Source organism: Cyclopterus lumpus, chromosome 16 (assembly GCF_009769545.1).
Source record: "Cyclopterus lumpus isolate fCycLum1 chromosome 16, fCycLum1.pri, whole genome shotgun sequence".
Taxonomy (NCBI): Eukaryota; Metazoa; Chordata; class Actinopteri; order Perciformes; family Cyclopteridae; genus Cyclopterus; species Cyclopterus lumpus.
In genome coordinates, this window is record NC_046981.1 from 15422636 (window position 1) to 15445579 (window position 22944).

A 22944-nucleotide genomic window follows, 5' to 3' on the forward strand; every position below is an offset into this window, starting at 1 on the left:
AATCACAGGGCTGGCGACAAAATCCTACTAAGATGGGGGTTCATCAAGGCCCAAATTAGCATGCAACTTCAAAGAAAAGCACCCTGATTGGCTCTGATTGATATCATTACGAGAGCCGTGATTGTGCAGCCACGGCTCTCTCTGTCAGTTGGCTGTAAAATCTCCTCGGAAAGAGAGAGAGAGGAAGCCTTGACCTGATATGGACGCCTGGAGCTGAGCTGAGGTAATGAAATGTCGTGCTGGAAGAAATAGGCCCAATCTCGGCCCACCAAAAACAGTTTGGATGATGGGAGAGGAATTGCTGGAAAATGAGCTCAAGGGGAGCAGAAACAGTGGTGCAATTGGTAGCGGAGGATTGACATGTTCTTGATTCACTGAGTAAATGATGTGGAGGAAGCAGGTGGAGCCGGGCAGAATGGAGGGGATGTTTTCCGTGGGCTTCTGGGGTGTAATTACAGGGTAATGGAAAGATCATGTCTCATACATTTCACTTTTAATTTGAACAGCCGCTGTGTGAGTGGTCCACAGCCTGGATGTGAGGACACCACAGGGGGTCTCAAGATAAATCGGAGAGGACACAAATTAACAGGTGTAACACAAATGTTACGCAAAATTACGGCTATTTTTTCTGACGTTTCTCAATTTTTACAGTTTTAACTAAGAACACGATAAAGTCACATAAAACAGTTTTGAAGAGTTCACTCTCAACCAGAGCTGAAAAGATTAGTTGATGAACAGTCATGTTTCAAAATGAGGATTGTCTGTCTTTGTTTTCAACAAAAGTAAACGTCATCGGATTCTGGACTATTGCTACATCATTCTGGGACATTGTGATGGCATGATGATAATTTATAGGTGAATCTAGAAAATATTCAGCTGAGTAATCAATAAAGGAAATAATGATTATTTACAGCCTACATGAACCAAAGTTGATGAATTTATGGTGATCAACAGAGTTGGGTTCTTGAGACCCATTTTGATGGATGGCATACAGTCCACCACAGTTTAACGGTCATTTGAATCATTTGTTCAGTCTTGCCATTCACAAGAACATAAAAAGAGGAGATTAAACAAATAAAAGCTTAACTATGAAGAAGAAATATATTTGATCTGCTGTCCACTCCCATTGATCATGTCACAACCCCTCAGATTTAATCCGGGGACCCCTTATGGAAGTCCAGACTAGGAGGATGGGAAGACAAGTTTTCCAGTGTTTCACAAGAAAAAACTACAGATTAGACAAAAAAAGTCCTGTTTCCTGGGACTGAACATGGGTTTTACTCATTTAATGGGATGGGAACTACTGGTTGAGACACATTTGAACAAATCACATTGAGAATCTGCTGACTAACTGTCAGTGAACTAAGGTCACACGCATCTTCTAAAGAAGCTGGCAAGTTTCATATTTCTAAGGGAATAAAAACAAAGCATGTCATGGCATCAAAAAGCTTGCAAAGTCGGATCTCGAATGGAGGGTATGAGGGATGAAGTGGATGCATTTTCCTTTGGGATGTTGGACGCTTTTTGAAAAATGTCACAATGCAAAAAAAAAAAGAAGAAAAGAAAAGGAAAGGGGAAGTGAAGCGCCCGCTGGCAGAGAGCTGTCGCAGAGCATCATGGGTAGTACCACTCAACAGCTGCCAACTTCTTTTATGCAATGTGAAGACATCAAAACATGTATGCCCCGAATCTCGTCTCCACTTCCCTTAATCTTGTCTAATGTTCTGCCTTTGGGTTGCCATGGATACAGGTAGACTAAGCGAGAAAGACAGAGAGAAGAAAAGTGACACACTTTCACTTCATCTTTCTTATCCCTTTGATCACCAAGTGATTCAAATTTCTAAGACAAGTACAGTAGTTTTGGGAATAGCAGCGATAATTATGATAATTGGGGGCCGAAATCATGCTTTTAATGCAGTAATTATGGAAATGTAGACTGTCACAATGGTTACACTCGCAATTATTGTTTTTACTGCAGCTGCAAAAACAAATTGTCCAATTACGGCATCAAAGTAGACGAACTACAGAAATGTATCCTTCTCTCTGCTCCGTACCACATCTCAAACTAAGAGTTGAATCTGGCGTCTGCTGTGGGACGATGCCGGCTGCTTACTGAATTGAAAATGTCAGCCTGAGACCGAGTAGACCCAGCTCCCCCAACGTCAAACACAACCTCCTGTTTCGTGAATTCATCATTTCCATCTTAATGGGAACATTTGACTGACACCTGCCAGCTCACATTGCGGGCTCATGTCCGAAAGCACCACAGTGTTCATCAGCGAGCGTGTGCGTGTGTCAGAAGGTTTGTCAGAGGCAGAGAAAGATGGAGAACGAGGGATGGAAAGGAATGCAAACTTTGTGTCTGGGTTAAGAATGTTTTTGTAGGTCATTCGTGGAATAGTTTACCGAAGAAAGTTAATTATTAGAACGATTAATTATGATAGGCACTATCTCAGAGCACTGTCTGCTGTCTGTCCCAAACATACAGAAGATAATAGGATAGAATTCCTTCATGTGGAATAGCGTGCAAAAGGAGTTTAAATGTGAAGAAGTCAAGACTTCATCATCATTTTGGGGAAATAGTAGCAAATAACAATTACTTTTATCTCATTAAATGTAAGAACATTTTATAAAATGGCCATCACAATTTTAGTCTTAACCTAATATTATACCATTAAGATAATCCCTCATAAAAAGAAATACTAGCTGACTTAATTTCATCTCAAACTATTCTTTTTTCTTTGTTGCATTGTAGTCTTATTTTTTACTCTGCCAGACCAATCAACTGCATCGCCACATTGAAGTGGCCCCGATCAGCAGCCCCTCTGTCGGCCCTACATGGAACCATCTCCCCGTGGTAATCAGACCCAGACCAGCTGGGAACCAAAGCCACGTACAATCTGCCTACTGGACTGATGCTGCTCCACAAAAGAAACGAGGAGGAAGAGATAGATAAGAGTTATTGCTTAAGATTTGATCAATTCCTATTCTGCTTACCGATTCTGCTCTCATTCATTTCACTGGGGGAAGAAAATATATGTTGAAGCGAAAAACTTACTTTATTTTCAGCTGGCTTGAGTCCCAGATATTTGTATGATTCTGCAGTTATTCACCATATGCATCTCTGCCAAACCTCAATAATTGCAACCCATTCAGGGCAGGCCATATTACACTGGAAGTAAACAATCCTTTTTGCTCCGACACATGATTAATGCGCTGTTGAGTTACTGTTACTGGATGTGTGTTCAGACATAATGTAAAGCTACCGTGCATTGTTTTCCTTTTTGTTTGAGAAATATGTTAAACTTGTCTTCCCCCCAAATGTCATGCTGCCTAAATGGATTAGCTATGACATCCTCTGTATGAAATTTCAAACAATTACTTTGCTTTCTGAAACACACTTAAAAGCTTCATTTGGGAAGCATCTACAACTTCCTGTCACCTAAGTTACTTCCATTGATGACAGTAATGTTCTTAAAATGTGGCTACATCTAAAGAAATAAACATCTTAAGCACTTTTCATTCTTTTTTTTCCTGTATTATTTGCATCAGATCAGTTTTGCGCATGGATAAAAAAACAGCTGAATAAAAGAAGAGGTGTACACGATTACTCAGTTTGGACAAACAGACACACTTTTTTGACTGTTCTGACATAACCAGCACCTCATGTGTGCGTTAACGCATGCACAACCAGCAAGGTACAAGGCCTTGTGTCATACGTCCAAACTCGTCAGAATGAATAATTGGAACGGCAAAGCATGTTTCTCAATAATATCCCGGCTCTTAAATTGTAAATTGAATTGAATACACAGAGACACAAATAATCTATATTTTACTTGCGTCTTTCTTCCCACACGTAGGGTCTTTTTATGGCCTTATGGGTGTGTGTGAGAAGGCTTTGTGTATTCCTGCCAGTTCATATTATGTGTATATAGTCATAATCTAAGCCCTCACTTTCAGGTTCAAATCATTTGCATCACATTTGTACCCACAAAGTGTGACGTCTGCCCCCTGGATACTGTCACCTGGTGATAAAATACCTTCCTGCAAAAAATGGAAGTTGTCCTACTTTCCATAAAAGACCAGTTGTGGTATTTCAGCAGAGTTAATACCTGATCTACACCCCTCTCCACTTGGGAACAGGCCCAACTGTTAGCTTAAGCCTGCATGCATATTAACCAATATATCCAACTCCTTTTCAACCCCGACAGTCAGAATGCAATATAATCCTATTTCTAACCTACTCCGAGTTCACTATCCCCGAGCCACCGGAGAGCGTGAATACCAAATCCTTTTTGTAAAGTCAACATTCATCTTCACCTGTACATAACCGCAGACAGAAGGCAGCAGAATATTGTCTAATATGAATGTCATGCACATACAGCGGAAGGTTTCCAAGCCCGGCTTCAAAAAGCCTGAACACAGACGGTAAATTCAGTTTAGTTTATTTTTGTTTATTTAAATGACTGACGCTCTTTTTTTACCTCAACAACTGGCATTAAAATGTTCTTGTGAAAGGTTTAGAACTCCCAGTTGGAGAAAGGCAGGTTGTTCTGTGAGGCTTCCCTGGGGTAAACGATCAAAGAAATGACCCACATGGGACAATTAAGACAAAGCAAAAACATTTTTAAAAGGACTCTGAAAAGGAAAACAAGAAAAGGACAAATGAGGTCTGTATTTACATTAAACAACATGAGAAGGGACTAAATACTGTCGACATCAAAGGGTTGAGTGTGATTAATGTTTGTATTAGAGCATTAAGAAGGGATGCAAATGGCAGCAGTTGCAGTAGAATTTACAAGGAAATCTTTTAGGCACAATGATTCATTTAAAATAAAATGCTAAATATGAATAATGACTGGATGGACACCAGCCAATTACTTTATTGATTAATTGCTGTAATTGGTATATAAAATGGTGGAAAAATAACCAAAAAAGGGCCTTTCACAGGTCTCCTAAAGCCCAAGGGAACGTTTAACACCTGTTCAGTTTATTATGACACAATCCAAAGAAAAGTAACAAATTGTCACTGAAACGGATGAACGTTGGAATCTTTGCAAGAAAGAAAAGACTTTAATAGTTGCAAATTAAATGGTATAGAAAATGATGAATCAATTGTTTTAGCTCTTCCTAAACACACTGCAGTACAGTGTGAGAACACAAACTAGGTCTTCACAATGCAGGGACAGAATGGCTACACTTGTATAATAGTGCTTATAGTTAGGGCTGAATCAGGTTTGCCCTGGTCCAGCCCCTTGATATGCTGCTATAGGCTTATAGGCTGCTGGGGGATGTTTTAGGATACACTGAGCACCTATCTCATCTTCTCTCTCTCCTTATGGATGAATTTACATCTCTCCATTGCACCTTATTAACTCTGCTTCCTCCCCGGAGTCGTTGTGACTTCACGTCTCATAGGGTCCATTGGACCTGGAGGTGTCTGATGCTGGTGAGCCGGCCTCCCGCGTTGGCCCTGCTGATGCCCCGCCCCCTCCTCTCTACCTCCTTCTGTTTCATGGATTGGAGTTCCATTCATACATTGTCATATTCATGTAATGTGTTTATGTAACTTTGTAAATGCTGTTCATTCTGTCCACATGACATCTATTGCTTCTGTCCATCCGGGGAGAGGGATCCTCCTCTGTTGCTCTCCTGAAGGTTTCTTCTCTTTTTTCCCTGTCAAAGGTTATTTTTGGGGAGTTTTTCCTGATCCGATGTGAGGTCAAAGGTCAGGGATGTTGTATGTGTACAGATTATCAGATTATTACCATTATTATTATTACAGATTATCCCTCTGAGGCAAATTTGTAATTTGTGATATTGGGCTATACAAAATAAACTGAATTGAATATGCTTTTTATACCGATTGTATAACACTGTGCAAGTGTTGTTGTTTTTTCTTATCCTCACCCGTGTGTGCAGCATGTGTAAGACCACACGAGCTGCTGCTTGTGCGCGTATGTGAAACTGTAAATGTGAAGCTGTAAATTGCTTTGAAAGAACACACCACAACCCTTCCCTGGAATTATAAAGCACAGCGTGAACACACAGATATTGTATTTCCTGCATGACCAGGCAGGCAGACTAAGTCTCGACTGTGGGTTGTGACTGATGGGCCAATGGCTTTCCAAAAAGCACTGGCTGTTGCAGATGCTTGTAAAAGGGTTGATTTTCCTGGAGCATATGCCTTTCCTAGGCAGGGCTGTTTTGCAGCCATTACAGTGTGATCTGTGCTTGCCGTAAGTAAATGTGGTCTCTGGCATCAATCAGACCACCCGGTGACGACACAAGCGGTAACACAGGCTGCTCATGAGTCGTGCGACGCGAGACGCATGTCCACGGCGGCGAGCCATCAGTCAACCGATGGCTACGCTCGGATTGTGAGTATTAAAAGCAAGAGAATCAAATCAATAGATGAAATTGCGGTAGGAATCATAACTCCAACTGCCAGGTGCCTGAGAGCAATCAATCGCAGTAGAAAAGTCTATTCTCTGATCTCATCCCTTCACCCCGATGGACTGCGGCACCGCAGCAGATAACTGAGGTGACGGAAAAATACCAATGAGATTCACACTAGCAGATAAAGAAAGAGTTGGAGAGGAACAATATTTAGTTTACATGAACAGGAAACAGGATTATAATATTTTACAGATGGAAGCTTTATTTGAAAAAGCCCCCCGGAGAGTTTCTGTGAGAATGGTTTTGCCTCGTGCAGCCACCAGGGACCCTGAACACAGACTTCAAGAAATGCTGATTGTAAAAATTGAATGGGAGCTAAATAACAGAGAGGACACACGTTTGTCCCGCTCCGTTCATCAGACTCTGTGCTTTGACTAGTCGTGCACAGTATGTGATCACAGGAGTGAGAGGACGAACTCTGTCAACCCAACACTAAGATGTATTAACTCCCCTTTGCCAAAGGCAGGCTGTGAACACAGACTCTCCCACAGGCCCGGGGAGAGTCTCAGACGCACAGTGAAGCGAAAATACCTCAGGTGGAGTTTGTGAGCCGACTCCTTTATCCCAGGGCAACCTCACGTTGTGTGCAGCTTAGAGTAACACCACTACAGGACAACACAAAGGGGGACATGGAGTGATGCTACAATCAAGAAAAAAAAGAAGATGAAGCTTTTGGAGGTCTTCCCACAGAACCCTCTTCTGTCAGACCATTACCTCATAACTTTTGAGTTCATACTCCCGGAGTATACACCGTTAGTCAAATGTTTCTACACCAGATGTCTAACTGACAGTGCTGTAGCTAAATTTAAAGAAGAGATTCCTTCTGCATTTGATTCAATACCACGTCTCAATGTGACGGAGGACTCCTGTGCTAACTTTAGTCCGTCCCAGATTGATCATATTGTCGATAGTGCTACAGGCTCACTGAGAATGACACTAGACTCGATAGCCCCACTGAAGAAAAAGACAGTGAGGCAAAGGAGGTTTGCTCCCTGGTATAACCCTCAGACCCGCGACCTAAAGCAAACTTCACGAAAGCTCGAAAGCATATGGCGTTCCACCAATCTGGAAGAATCACGCTTAGTTTAGCGAGATAGCCTTAAAACATATAAAAAGGCTCTCCGTAATGCCAGAGCAGCCTATTACTCATCAGTAATAGAGAAAAATAAGAACAACCCCAGGGTTCTCTTTAGCACTGTAGCCAGGCTGACAGAGAGTCACAGCTCTGTGGAGCCGTGTATTCCTATAGACCTCAGTAGTAATGACTTCATGAACTTCTTTAATGAAAAGATTTGAACTATTAGAGGCAAGATTGATGATCTCTTGCCCTTAACTACTGCCGATCTGTCATCAAGAGGGATCCTCCTCTGTTGCTCTCCTGAAGGTTTCTTCCCTTTTTTCCCTGTCAAAGGTTATTTTTGGGGAGTTTTTCCTGATCCGATGTGAGGTCCTGGGACAGGGATGTCGTATGTGTACAGATTGTAAAGCCCTCTGAGGCAAATTTGTAATTTGTGATATTGGGCTATACAAAATAAACTGAATTGAATTGAATTGAATAGAAGAGAAAATGGGCAGAAATTAGATAAAAGGGGAGAAAACTAAGGGTGAGAAAATAGACTTTGAGCGAAGACAATTTAATGTTGCAGGTCATGACTGCAACTTTGGAACAAACTCATTTTTTTACACCAGAGTGTATATCATCATTGCATCAGGAACCGTGTCTGGACACGTCCTTTTGACTGACGGCTGAAGGACATCCTCAGCAGCAGCGAGACCGGGCTCCATTACTCGCACAGCGAGCAAGAAGGACACGCACTGCAGCCGTAATGATACATTGAAGCCGGGGGAAGGGGCTATTTGTTGGTGAGGAAGAGCGAGGAGCGGTCGGCCCGGCCCGACAGACGTTCATCCTCCCCAATCATCAGATCCGAAGGGAGTGCTTCCAAATCACTGTTAAGATGCCCGGCCCATTAGCTAGTAGTGTTAAACTAAATATGAAGAAACAGATCAATTATCGCCTCCGCCAGGATGTTTGAATGTATGCGTGTGTGTGCATGGGCGTTTCTGTATGTACCTGTGTGTGTGTGTCTGTGTGTGCATTGCGGCCGGCGGCTAGCTGCTCCACACACACGATCCTGTAGTCCTCTGTGGTAAAGATGTTAAGCCAATAATTTACCTGAGCTGTTACACAGACGCAGAGGTTCCTCCAGGGAACAAGTGAGTATGATAAATAATTGAATTTCCTCAGGCTGCGAATGAGGACATTTCATTCATTATTTATCATCTAATTGATTACTGCAAGTCGGCTTTCTAACCTGTCCCACAATTAATGTGCTGCTTTTCATGTGCTTAATTAATGGCCACTGCAGCTTCATGAAAAACACACACTCAATTACATCTGGAATTGAAAAGCCGCAGCAGTTTGTGCCGTATCGCTGCGCCGGGGAAGGCACGGAGACATTATTCAGCCCAAATGGAATTCAATAAGACAGAATAAGTCTTCTAGACAAAATTGGACAATTTTTCATGTTGTTGACATGCTGCATCTGTGGCAATATTGCAGCTCAAGTCTTCCTCTTGACCAAAAATCCACTTTGAATCAACTTGGCTGTCAACAATCCTCACTGTTCAGCAGCAGCTTGTTTGTTGCGAGGTCCTTGTTGCGCCTGTCCTCTCTCCTGTTCAGCCTCTTCTTTGTGACACTGCCTCTGTGTTTTCTTGGGGTGTGGGACATCATATTCAATGTTCTGCTTCTTTCATATTTGGTCAAGAGTTATTGTTTTGGGGACAAACAATACATGCACACTCACACATACACATACACACACACACAAAGATGTGTACACACCACATTTATCTTTCTAGCTCATGTTTAGAGAGGCCGCCACCCAAACCAATTCCACGGGGTGTTGTTTGAATAAATAGCTGTTATGGCCAACATTGTCTGAATTCAAACTACCCTCTCGGCAGCATGAGCTCTGGTGTTTGTTTAGGCTTGCACAACAAGTGCTATCATTTCAAAATGCCATGTTTCTCGATTTCTTTTCAGCTTCGACCAAACAATAGGAAAGACTGCAGCCAAACTTCAATACACTGTTTGCTATCCTAATTTCACACTTGATATTATTTTGGCTTCTACACAAATCATCAACTCACTCTGATGAACAAAATATATAAACTGACATGTTGGAAAATACAATAGGATACAAGTAGATGTTGTTCCGATACCAATACCTGAAATGCCTCCAATACAGCCTAAAGCAAGTTAAAATATCATGCATCAACTTATTTACTTGAGGCAGGATCTGTCATGTGCAAAGAACCCAGATGGCTCAGCACTGCATCTGAAATTGTTGAATGAAGTAGTCTCTCTCCTCTCTGTTGAGATTTGCACATGCGCAGTACCGATCGGCTAGGTGTACAAGCCAGAGAATTATGCTTTACAAAAGGGATTACCTGAGCCAGACCATGCAACAATGATAGCATCAATATCACTTCAATACAGGGTTAGTAGTATACATGATACTATACAATAATAGTAACTATATCTTTGGTTTTTAACACACTGGCATTGCTCATGTATAATCGGTATGGTGGGGGGAAGAAATGGCACTGTAGTATCTCTAATACAAATGAAAGGAGACAAGCAGAGTAGGGTTGAACTCATTCAGAGGCTGCAGCCTTCAAGTCTGCCATTGCTTCATAAACTCTGGCTTCTAACAAGAACGCTTCTTGTTTATTGATTTTACTATAAATATGTAAACTACCTGATTTGTATGCATCACTAAGTTATTTTACCGTAAACTGTATGCATCACTAAGTTATTTTACCGTAAACTGCATGAACTGTATGCATCACTAAGTTATTTTACCATAAACTGCATGAACTGTATGCATCACTAAGTTATTTTACCATAAACTGCATGAACTGTATGCATCACTAAGTTATTTTACCGTAAACTGCATGAACTGTATGCATCACTAAGTTATTTTACCATAAACTGCAAGAACTGTATGCATCACCAAGTCTTTCAACCTCTCCAGCAACAAATCAGCCACCAGTCCCACCGCACACAGACTCTCCATTTCCAGGAAGGCATTGATTGCAGCCAAAGCCACTGGGATCGATACTCTCACGGTTAAAAGCCAGCTCGTTGACCCCTTAAATAATGCTGTAAAGTGTACTGAGGCAGTAACAGGGTCTCTTTTACTGACTGAAAACATCTAATAGCAATACTTGCCTCAAGTGAAGGAGTAACACTTTCTATGCTGTCAATCAAAAGAAGATATTGAATTCTTGGATCCTGTTCAAATGTCTTCAGTTCATCCTTCTCCATCCATCTCCTTTAATCGCAGATGGATGGAGAGGACCAGTGAAGCTTATAAATACAACCTTTGGGACTGTGAGCTGAATGAAAAGGCCTGGATGCCACCAGGCTGACATCATTAAGAACAGCCTAATGATCCCCTGGATTTGATTGGTCTGGCCTGGTCTTTACTGACTAGCGTGACTTATGAAGAAAAAAACAAAAGTACACAAATTTCATCAGTTTCTCAGCAGGGATTCTATTGAGGTTTGGGCTCATTTGGACCTGTGCCAAAGCTCCTCCAGGCTGGCTCCAATTACTCCAGCAAGAAGGTTATGTACCGCTAAAATAAAAAACTAAGAGGGGCTTATACAGGAAGAAAACTAATACTGATTGAGAGAACATCAATATGTAGAAAAGTAAAGGTCTTGTGTATTTCTTGCAACATAAAAACACTATTTATGTTCTTCTTAATCATGTAATAATCCAAGCATTCACAAAAGTGTATCCTATGAGGCCCGGCGTGGCTGCAGCTCTGGCAAACAAGCTGTGGTCTTATTTTTGAGTGACAGATTAGTTCAGCGACTGAGTTATTATTAAATGACTGTACAAGATAGTATTAAGTAAGCGGGACACGCGGCCGCATGAAGTACAACATCTGAACAAGCTATAATGCAAGATGTGTGAGCTGCTGGTTATGAGATGTTGTTCTTATCCAGTGCCTCTTAATTCCATAATGTAAGCGAAAGGTGTAAGAGTGGAGCGGCGCACAGTTATTCGAACTCTGCACAAATGGGATTAGGTGTTTGTACACAGAGCAGAATGAGGGTTTGGGATGGGGAGCTTTCCTTTCACGGCTAAGCCTGCGGCTGGGACTACGGAGGCAGGTTGCCCTGCGATTATGATGATCCAGTTAGATCTGAGGAAATGAAATTTCTTCCAAGACCACTTTTCGGGCTCTTCCGCAAAGGGACAACAAATAGATAAAATGCAAAGGCAGCCGCTGCTCACACACACAGGCAAACAGAACGGGAAGGCGATACAAGCATGCAGGAGCGAGTTCAGGCTTATTTAGACTGACAGTCATAATGTATTTACACCCCCTCCCCCTCTCCTGTGAAGTGCTGATATAAACATAGAGATATGTGAAGGAAAATGTATATTTCAATTAGGTTATAAAACCATGATTATTCATCTTATTAGTACATCGACAGCTAGATTGCATATTGTACCTTGTACTCTGAAGTCTTTAGCTGGTATAGATCAGTTGCACGCAGCTCTGAACCAAGATAAACCAGACGAAGAGTCTCCCGTACGTCCATGTGAGCAGCTCTATGACGCTGTACTTTAGCACAGCGGTAGCAAGACCTAACTAGCAGGTATAAGGGTCTCCATGTTAACCATCTTAGTTCAGTGTGTAAGCATGCTAACATTAGCTAATTAGCAATAAAGTAGAAAGTGCTGAGGCTGATGGGAACGTGATACGTTTTGCAGTATTCAACACCTTCAAATTTTGACCTGCTGGTGGCGATAAAAGAAACGTCAGGAGATCACCAATGTTGGCACAATTCATCCTGTTTTTCCACTTCTCTTTGCCTCTCAGCACGGCTTATGTAAGAGGCAGCCCAGTGCGATGGGGGATGGGGAGCTAGAAAAAGCACAGTACCCTTCAACTGGCAGGAGAGCATACCCAAGTCTTTAAAGCGATCCTCTCTTTGCCCACTGATGAATATCTTCACCCGCAGGACCACTGAGGCTCAGATTCTTTTCAATTGGCTTCCCATATACAGTAATCGACTGTACCGTGGAAAAATAATAAATCACCTGGCATTAATTTATCTCCACTGGGACACGTGGTCACAGCAGGGAGGGATATCATTTCTCTGTTGCTGTCTGCTGCAGTGGGTGATGTGAGAAAGATGAGTTGAAGCAGATAGACACAGTGGGCTTTCATTAGCTGCTTAAGCTCAAAAACAGGTGAATTTAAGCATAATCATACTTGTGCAGTATGAATGCTGACCTGTATTAATTACTTTGAATGATTTTGAACAAAGTTTAAAGAGGAAGATGTGCCGGAACTGAAACGCTATCATGGGCGTGCTGGCAGGATGCCGGTAATAACGTGATGCCGGTAATAACGTGATGCCGGTAATAACGTGAGACGGCTTCAAAGCAAACACTGCATGCAGCGCTGCCTGTTCTGAACTTGGCCGAGAGGCGAGAATACAAAAGTCCAGTCCCACCAAGCTGATGAACAGATGAAACATATGTAATTGCACCCTGCAAAGAATTTATTCAGATCACATTATGTTTGTGAATCAGTGGGACGCAGTACAAAGCACACAGTCAGTGTTGCATGGCGCAGGTGCATAATATGGCCTGGCAGCTGACATTTGGCTAGTACTGAGGCCAGGGTCAAGTTGGAAATGAGGTTCACTTAATTCACTTAAAAAGGAGATGTTTGATGTTGTTTTGATAATAAGTGAAATGTAATGTAATAGATCAGACAAGCTGTCCAGTGATGCTTCTGTTTCTTGTTACATATCATTTGATTTGTATAATTAATAAACAAATACATTTTAAAAGATGACCACCTGTGGGCCATTGTCTACACTGAGAACCATTGAAACCAATATCGCTGGACACTATTTGTTTGATCTATTGATGGTCGTGCCATGGCAGGTTGCCATGGCAGGTTGCCATCGCAGGTTGCCATCACAGGTTGCCATCACAGGTTGCCATCGCAGTGTCAGGATCTGTAGTGGATCTGTAGTGTTGTGTCGTGTTTCCTGTTTTGTTTTGAAGTCCTTGTCTCTCGTGTCCTCTGTTTCTCTGCACTTCCTGTCCCTGTGATTGTCTGCCCTGTCCCTGATTGTTTTATTTGTTTTGAATCGTGTTGAGCAATAAAGTTGCCTTTTCCATTGTTGACGGCGTTTGGGTCCAGTGTCCTGCAGCTGCGCACAAAACAGAACGAACCGACCACAGATGGACCCAGCCTACAACCCCTTCGAAGGGACCCGCTTGGCCTATGGGGGCCCTCGTAGCCTCCAGAAGGGGAACTACAACCCCCATAGGGTCTCGGCACCAGACCCCTTGGAAGGGACCCGCTTGGCCTATGGGGGCCCTCGTAGCCTCCAGAAGGGGAACTACAACCCCCATAGGGTCTCGGCACCAGACCCCTTCAACGGGACCCGTTGGGCTTATTGGGGGTAACTCACGCAGGCCCAGCCCCGGAGTGGGGGGCGCAAACCTCCGGACCGCGTCGGTGGAGGGTTCCGGCTGCCGCCTCTGTGCCGCAGACCACTCCGGTTCCCGCAGTCGCCTCCGTGCTGCAGCCCTCGCCTGTTCCTGTTGCCGCCTCCGTGTTCCGGCCAACCCCAACTTCCTGTGACCTGTCGGACTTCCGGCCGGCCCTTGCTTCCCTTACCTTGTCCCAGGACGCTCTCCGGGACATGATGGAGTCCCTCCGAGCGTTAGACATGGTCCTGCTTCGGCCGCAGTCCACGGCGGTTCCTGCTGACGCTGCGCCGCAGTTAACAACGGTTCCTGCCGACGCTGCGCCTCAGTCCACGCCGGTTCCTGCCGACGCTGCGCCGCAGTCCACGCCGGTTCCTGCCGACGCTGCGCTGCAGTCCACGCCGGTTCCTGCCGATGCTGCGCCACAGTCCACGCCACAGTCCACGCCGCAGTTTCGTGTCCTGTTGTTGCCCCGGCCGACCCCAGGTCCCGTCGGCACCCGGGCCGATCCCAGCTCCTCGTGTCCCGTCGGCGCCCCGGCCGACCCCAGCCCCCCGTGTCCCGTCGGCGCTCCGGCCGACCCCAGCTCCTCGTGTCCCGTCGGCGCCCCGGCCGACCCCAGCTCCCCGTGTCCCGTCGGCGCCCCGGCCGGCACTTCCTGTCCCTGTGATTGTCTGCCCTGTCCCTGATTGTTTCCTCCTGTGTCAATCACCTGCACCAGCCCTCTGTATTTAAGTCCTGTTCATGTCATTCCCCTTGGTCGGTTTGTCTTGTCTAGATCATTGAAGATCATGTGTGTGAGCCTGTTTTGTTTGTTTTGAATCGTGTTGAGCAATAAAGTTGCCTTTTCCATTGTTGACGGCGTTTGGGTCCAGTGTCCTGCAGCTGCGCACATAACACGCAGGTTGCCATGGCAGTGAAACCACAAATCCTACTGATCCTCAACACCAAAATAGAACTGCAGCCTACCTCCCGCGTCAGTGTAGTCAAGTTCACGTCACAAAAATGTCGCCAAAAACTAAAATGCAACTGCACTGGCACAACCGCCCCACCATATACCACAATGAAAATACAGCCCACAGGGTTGAATATATATTTGAAATGTCAATATATCAATTTCACAACATAAAAAAAAAAGCCTATCAGCTCGTGATTGAGACAAGCGGATCAACATTAGCTGCATTATGAATATCAACTTGTTCTGCAGGTCGTTTTAAAGCAGGAGAGTAAAGGTCACACTGTAAACCAACATGGCAGCTGAATCTGCCTCTGCACCTAATGGTGCTGTGACAGAGGAAAAAGAAAGAAATGTCAAAGTAGAAACAGAGAAAGAAACATTCTCTATGATGGGAGTTTACAATTTACTGCATTTTTCTCAATGTGATATGTGGGATGTTCATTTTGTCTGTGTGGGAGCGCTCTCCTGTGTTGTGACCCAAAATAAAACCATATTTGGAGACAGAAATGGGTCACCCAAATTAGAAGGGAAAAACAACACTGACTAGAGCAAAACATCACCCGACACATTCCCTCACAAAGAAACATTTTTAAATGATGGGATTTATACGATGCCACTGGGACAAACAAAGATTAAAGTGTATGAACTCAGAACTTAGTAGAGAATAACAAACAAACCTGGAATGTCAGCTCTCGTGCTAATACAGAGAAAAGGTTCGACTCGTGCGCTTTTTCTTCCAACATTTACAGTTTTTCCTTCATCCCAGAAACCGGTAAAAATGGTGGATTGAAGACCGCCAACCGGTGAGAAGCATGAACGTGATCAACCCACAATGGAAGCAGGTGACCAGATGAGAAAAGGGTTTATTTCTTCCCAAGGACAACCGGAGCAGAATTTAAATTCTCAGAAAACATTTGCGTAGCGGTGTGAAGTATATTTTTAGAATGAGGGCTTTGACCTTTCTTTGTCGGCGTGACAAGATTGGAGCCGGGTAAAACGAGGTCCATAATGTGGCTGCTATGATACATCATAAATATACTCCTTTCTATTTACAGTATGTCTCTCTCCTTTCCTCTTTGCCTCTCCGCTCCCTTCTCCTGACTCTTCTCTCCATCTGTCTGTCTTTACTTTTATCTGCATCTTTCATGGGTAGAAACAGTCTGTCACACAAGGGAGAGGACCAATTAAAAGGGGAGTCTAAGGGCCCTTCCCCCCAATAAATCTGATTTCTTTTTTAACAAACATATTCCTAAAACTATCGTTTGTGAAGCTTTTCTGCTGGAGGCTGTTTGCTTTAACAGGTAAATGAAGCCTATTTACGCACTGAATAACAGTTTTTTATCCCACAGTAAATAAGGCAACATCAGACTAACTCTTGCTCCAGATTCTGTATACGTCAGTTGGAGTCAGTTTCAGGCTGTTTTTATGTGTAAATAACAGACATGTGGGTGCACATGCAAGAGGGTCTGACAGCTGTCGAGCATCACCGGCTGCGGGTTCCTACTGCTCTAACCAACAGGTGAACTGCAGTTGCAAACGAAGTAGAGAAAAATATATATCAAAAATGTCCTGAATGATGGATTGTCACTGGCCAAACAATCAGCAGTCAATACCTGGGAACTCTTAAAAGAACGATCACCATCTTTTGTTAAAGTATGTTATAAGTTTTTCCCTCCAGTATTTCTTGTTTTATCTTCCTCTTCCACAACAATTCAAGGTTTAGAGTCTCGCCCAAGGACACTTTGACACAAGGAGCCGGGGATCTAACCATCAATCTTGTGATTAATGGACGTTTCGCTCTACCTGCTGAGCCACAGCTGCCCCGTGTTATTCAAGTTGTTGGCTAAATATCTATTTCAATGCCATGCGTGTAGATGACTTATGTGTACAACAGAAAACTGTTATAAAAAAGTAATTTTTTTATAAAGATTAAGCAGAATGGATTGGGGAGGTGGTTCAGCTTCAGGTACACCAGCATGTCAGCGTAGTTTAACAGTGCAACAATATTCATGCAACAATACTTTGTGACCAGTTTGTCTGATTTCCATACTTCACGCTGACAATATATCAACCGCCGTCTCTACTACTTCAATACTGAAAACTTCCATTAATTCCCCCCATCCATCTAAACAGCTAACAGAAGTATTAACAGTATTACCACGTCAACAATGCAAAGCATGCCTTTTATTGGGCATCATGTTGTGTCTTTTACAGTGGAAATCAAATGTTATTCTAATGGAAGTGCGGTTTATAATAATAATAATATGTTTTCATTTTACAGAAAAGTCCAACAGGGATTTTTTTCTTTCTGTGCTATAAAACTTTGTCTGTATCTCCAAAAAAGTAGCCCTGGATTGTCATACTGCTATGAGTGAATAGCACAGTAATAAAGGAAATCTTTCAACCCTTTGTCCCCCCCAAGGAATACTACTTATGGCATCTTGTACTTCTTCATTGAATTCAGCCCCTTTTCCTCTCTCTCCCTCCACTGTTCTCGCTAAGGTTTGGGGATGACACAGGAAGGTCTCACCACCACACATTTATATGCATATAAAGGGACACTTACAAATGAAACGCACACAGAGGACTGCACGTAGGCATCCATCTCTTGTTATATGACGAGATGTAAAAAGAAATAAGCATCGGACTATTTTTTATATCAAAACTCAATTTTTCCTCCGTTCATATAAAACTTGTGTGTGTGTGTGTGTGTGGGGAGATAGGGAGAGATGTGTTTGGATATCAGTGGGCAAAAACTTTTTTGGGGTCCAATAGCATGCCAAAGGTGAACAATTAAACAATAAATAAAAAGACAAAGAAATCGGTAATGCAGCCCTCAGGTATCAATGCATAGCCGTACAGCTGGGCTCATCACAGATGGACACGCGCATCTAACACCTGCAGTACTGTAATTGCCTCTTCTGTTTGGGCCATTTGGCCGGGCCAGGACTGTGTGACGGTGAATGATGAAAGAGCGTCAAAAGGAGCGCCGGCCAGACTCGATTGAACAAGACGTTTAACTTGGAGACATAAAAACTAACCATGATCCTCCTGGGGCCACAGGAAAACACACATATAAATAATACACACATGGTCAAAACAACAGGAGGTTATTAATGGGCAGGTGTTGCTCCAGTTCTGCTTCAAGCACTTCAACGACAAAACTGCATCCCGCGAGGAGCCATAATCAGCAGCCGCTCGCTCCCCAGCAATCATTTACAGCGGCACCAGCTGCCCAATGTCCTCTGGTCAAACTGGATGCGCCATCTCGTAATAGTCTTCCACACTGCATCTCGGTTGATTTAAGTCTCCGCAGCAGCGACAGACCTTCAATCTGTCGGTTTTATCATTCGGATGGAGCAGCAGGCGCTGAGGAAAAGACCCTAATGGGGGAGTCGGGGGGCTGGGGATCAGGTAGCTATAAATCTGTCTCTCAGGGACCCTTCCAAGAAAGCACACAAGTGAGCCTTGTGATGGATAACCCTGCCGGGGTAAAGGGTATTGATACATCCGTCAGAAAACTAAGACGCTGCGCTCCGTCTCATAAGAAAGATGGAGCAAAGTGTACTGGAAGCGGCAAGAAAGTCCAAATGCAAAGACCAGGCCGGCAGTTGTCTGAGCCAAACTTCGCGAGCGACAGAGGTGATGGAAACTCTAATAACCACAATAATGTCTCCAGTGTGGTGAGCGGGAACACCCGTTTGATTCACTTCAATCCGACTATAGTGCATTTCCCTGTGTGCGTGTTTGATTTGGTTCTTGTAGGCTCATATTTAAATATATGTTCACATTATATAAGATAATTTGGTAACTATGTTAACGTGCATGTGAGAATACCTGCACTGCGATTCCCTGATGTATCAGAAAGTGACTTTAAATAGAGGTGTAATGAGCCTGTGTCCTACTCTGTGTATTTTAGCTGTTTCCCAATACATATTTAATGAAATGCAGCATCCGCACAATAATCCCTGTAATACTACGCTGCAAACTTGTCTTCCATCCTCCTCCTACCTGTCACCATTTACAACATCAAAAAACAGCTACAGTCACAACCAACTACTCTCATAGTCAGATGTTTCTTGGTGAGCTCCAGAGAAGATAATAGTACACAAAAACTTTGATGCAATTTGATTTCCTGACTTTTACCCATCAGTGCACACGGCTTCATCATTATTCTTTTATTTGTCTCAACCGTGTATCATTTCTTCCATGCTAAGAGAAGTAAAGGTGTTAAAAGGTAGCTGCTCTTTCTTTTCAACAGGTTTTCTTCACCCAGACTATTAGGCACGAATGTCCTTTTGTGACAGGATTCAAGGATTCAAGGTTTTTATTTGTGCCTAGACCGACTTGTGCAAGGCTCTCCGAGTCAAGAGTTCAGAAATAGCACTGTAATAAGAAGGAAAAATAAAAATACAAAATATAAAAGAAAACACAGCGAGATAAGAGCAAACTTCATGGAAAACACACCGTTTCTTTGCACACACACACGTTCCTATTAGAAAAATAGAAATGCTATAGAAATGCCCATGGACCAGTGAATAAAATAGAAGAAAATTTTTTGCATGGCATTAATGGCACACAAATGCAGGATAATGGATTCAACAATATATTCTGCTCCAGCAATGTATTCATATTTCACTCATCCAGCATTGGTGGAGAATGAAATGCTGCTTTCCGCTCAACTCGCTCGGTCTGCAAATCAATGTCCATTAAACCGACTTGAGTGTTTATACGTCTCTGGATCCTCTTTCCATTCATTCTGCTTCGGCACAGATTTAAGCCTCTGCGACTGAGAGCCGCTCAAAAACAGTACGTCCACCGTGTACGTCCACCGTGTACGGCCACCGTGTACGTCCACCGTGTACGTCCACCGTGTACGGCCACCGTGTACGTCCACCGTGTACGTCCACCGTGTACGTCCACCGTGTACGTCCACCGTGTACGTCCACCGTGTACGTCCACCGTGTACGTCCACCGTGTACGTCCACCGTGTACGGCCACCAAGTACGTCCACCAAGTACGTCCACCGTGTACGGCCGGGAGGGGATGCTCATTACGGTCACATGTCGGCCTCCACGATGCATTGATAATTAACTGGACTATTTGTGATGTGTGGTTGTCACAGGCCTTTTTTTACTCTATTTATCCAGCCAAGGCTTCCAGGGTGTTCATACTTCTCCTCTGACAAGGCCGAGCTTCACGCTCATAAAGATTTCAGAGCGTCACACCTGGTCGCTGTCAATTGTAACCACTTCACACTTCACCGTAGCCACTGCGGCTTCTTCAAGGACGCGACAGTCACATTTCAAAAGAAGAAGAAAAAGTCTGCTAACAAATCTGTTCATTCAATACATTGATCAGACCTGTGCTATAATCTCTTAAATTACTCGACTGCCATACATGTTCTAATAACTGACCCTTCTTCTCCCCCACCCCTTTCAGACACAACATGTTTGCTTTAAACAATTTCCTCAATGTTACTCAACATACTTCTTGGATAATTTCACGATCAATAAGACACGGCCGTTGCTATGGAGAGGAAGCCTCTCGGAGACCAGAATCAGAGCGGTAGAGTATTTCGATGCGCGTTGTTGTTGCAGTTGGGGACCAATCGTGGCTGAAATAAGGAAGTTAATTGATTTACGGAGCACCTTATATTCTCAGTTTTCTCAATAGTGTAACCTTTAGCAGAGTACCACAAATAATTTTATCTCAGCAATGCTTTCTTGTTTAATTTTTATTCTAGCTGAAAACTGGCTAAAGAAAATTTATACAATACTACACATGCAGTCGCACCCAGAGGCGAGCCTGTTCATCATTCAAACTGCGGGACTGGTTGGGGATAAAGGAAGTCGCAGATCTCCGCGGAGTAGAGGGATAACAGACATCTATTAATCTTACCTCCTCTCCTGTCAGGTAGTACGCCGCCAGCAAGCCGCCAACGTAACGGATGTTCACCTCAAACAGGGACGCCTCACCGTTCTGTTGAACCAAGAAACAGATCAAATTGTCAAATGTCACTCAGCAAAGGCCTCAGTCAGCGGTAAAGCAGCACAGTGGTGTTGATAGGAAAGTGTTATCATTGTAGTCCACATAAACAGTTACAATTACTTAGATGTGAGTTTTTAAAATCGTAAATGTATTAAATAACTAGGATAGCTGATAGATTAACTGCCCTCTGAGATGTGGATATAAATACTGCGTGTTACAGTGTTACAGTAAATTATGAAATCAATAAAACACAAAAAAAAATAATCAAATCAACCGACACAGTATCACTGCGACTGACATTCTAATAAATACATTTATAAATTAAGTAAATTAAGTTTTATTAAAAAGAAAAAAAATGATGACAAACATTATGTTATACTGAAAATATTCAGTTGAATGTAGAGAACACATTGGTGCACAAACAGTTCAGAGGAGGAGAAGACATAACATATTATGTATAACATTTTTCCTATTTAAGAACCAGAGGTGCCAAGTGATAGATTACACATTTGATTACACCTCCGGAGAGAACAGAAGAAAAAAATGAGAAATATCTTTACATGGTGTTCATATTTGAAGATCTGTTATTTTGAACACATCTGATTCACACACGGCTCAACAGCTACTCTGGAAAAGTCTGAAAAGGATTTGCAACCATAGTCCTACCAGCCGAGGTGCTGATTGGAGACGTTTTGTTCACAGAGCAACACCAGACTAGTGAGAGGTGGGTGGTGACTCAGAGGTGGAACGAGGTGTTGGGCAATAAATGAGGCAAATGGATCAGCTAACTGTGTTTCTGGACACCGCTATATAACTAGTGTTAGTATTGAGTAGTAATGTCATACAATACCAAACATGTACTTAAACTGAGATCCATCAACCTACACTTAGGGGAGGAAACAACCTTAGCAGACTACTCAATAGACTTTTACTTTAGAAACTATTGAAATGAAAAGAAAAGTAAAACATGTATTATTATCTTATTTTCTACAGTCATTGTCATATACTGTATGCTTGCATTATTTAAAGGATACAGTTGGCAAAACTTATGAGTACATAAAAAAAAAATGTTTAAGAATGTGTCCTGTCATAAAGAAAATGGACAGAATATCACCAGACTTGTCCTCAAACTGAGTTAAAGAAGAAAACAAACCAGTCCATCAAACAACTACAAACTAAAGTTTCACATCTTTATAGTCTTTTATTCTGCAATCTTTGCCATAAACAATATGTTTGCATTTTTTTATAGAAAGGCAATTCTTCTGTGAATCCCCATGACAACAGCAGAGGTGGTTGCTAGGAGATGATGTGAGAGAACAAAAAGAAAAACTCCACTTATTGAATAATTGATTAACCTCATTATCATTAGGACATTGTGGCATATTCATAAGTCTGTGACGGTATAATACAATGATAAGAAGATAATAAAGTAGAGCATGTTCAGAATCCGCATTAATTGCCAACATCAAGGGTTTAATATCAATGTATTAACACCATCTTCACTGCCGGATCAAAACCCCAAATTACAGTATAGTCATAGACTCTAGAGGGATGGCCAGAAATATGTGACGCACTGCTGATGAGGCTCTGAGCTCCCATGATCCTCTTCCTCTCTCTGTACACCAGCTGCGATGGAAATTCCTTCTGCAAAGAAATCAACAACTCGAGCCAGGCCAGTCTCAAAAAGTCGAGACCATATAATCGTTGAGTTCCCGATGATTTGTTTCCCCAAAACTCTATTTGTTAATATTGTAAAAATAATGAGATACATTATTTTCAGATGACTTAAATTCTCATAGAATTTCTATTTATTTAGATGTGAGGAGATACTGACTGACTTAAAAAGAGAAACTCCAAGCAGTAAATTGGTGAGTTTAAGTGTATTTTTTTTTTTTTATACGAATTTCTGATTTGTGGAATAAAAAAACTCAAATTATTGCAATTACTTTTTTACGCTCGACTGAGGTGGGAAAGTTGAGACATCATACACATA

General features: G+C 42.7%; 1 protein-coding gene across 2 annotated transcripts in view; it reads right to left on the reverse strand.

Annotated features, from left to right (window-relative positions):
* Positions 1-22944, reverse strand: part of LOC117745312 (mannosyl-oligosaccharide 1,2-alpha-mannosidase IA) — a 166546-nt gene that overhangs the window by 40849 nt on the left and 102753 nt on the right. For both annotated transcript variants that reach the window (XM_034553549.1, XM_034553548.1), the window contains exon 4: positions 20862-20942. In XM_034553549.1, coding sequence (XP_034409440.1) covers positions 20862-20942 — 81 coding nt within the window. The remainder of the gene's footprint in view (positions 1-20861; positions 20943-22944) is intronic.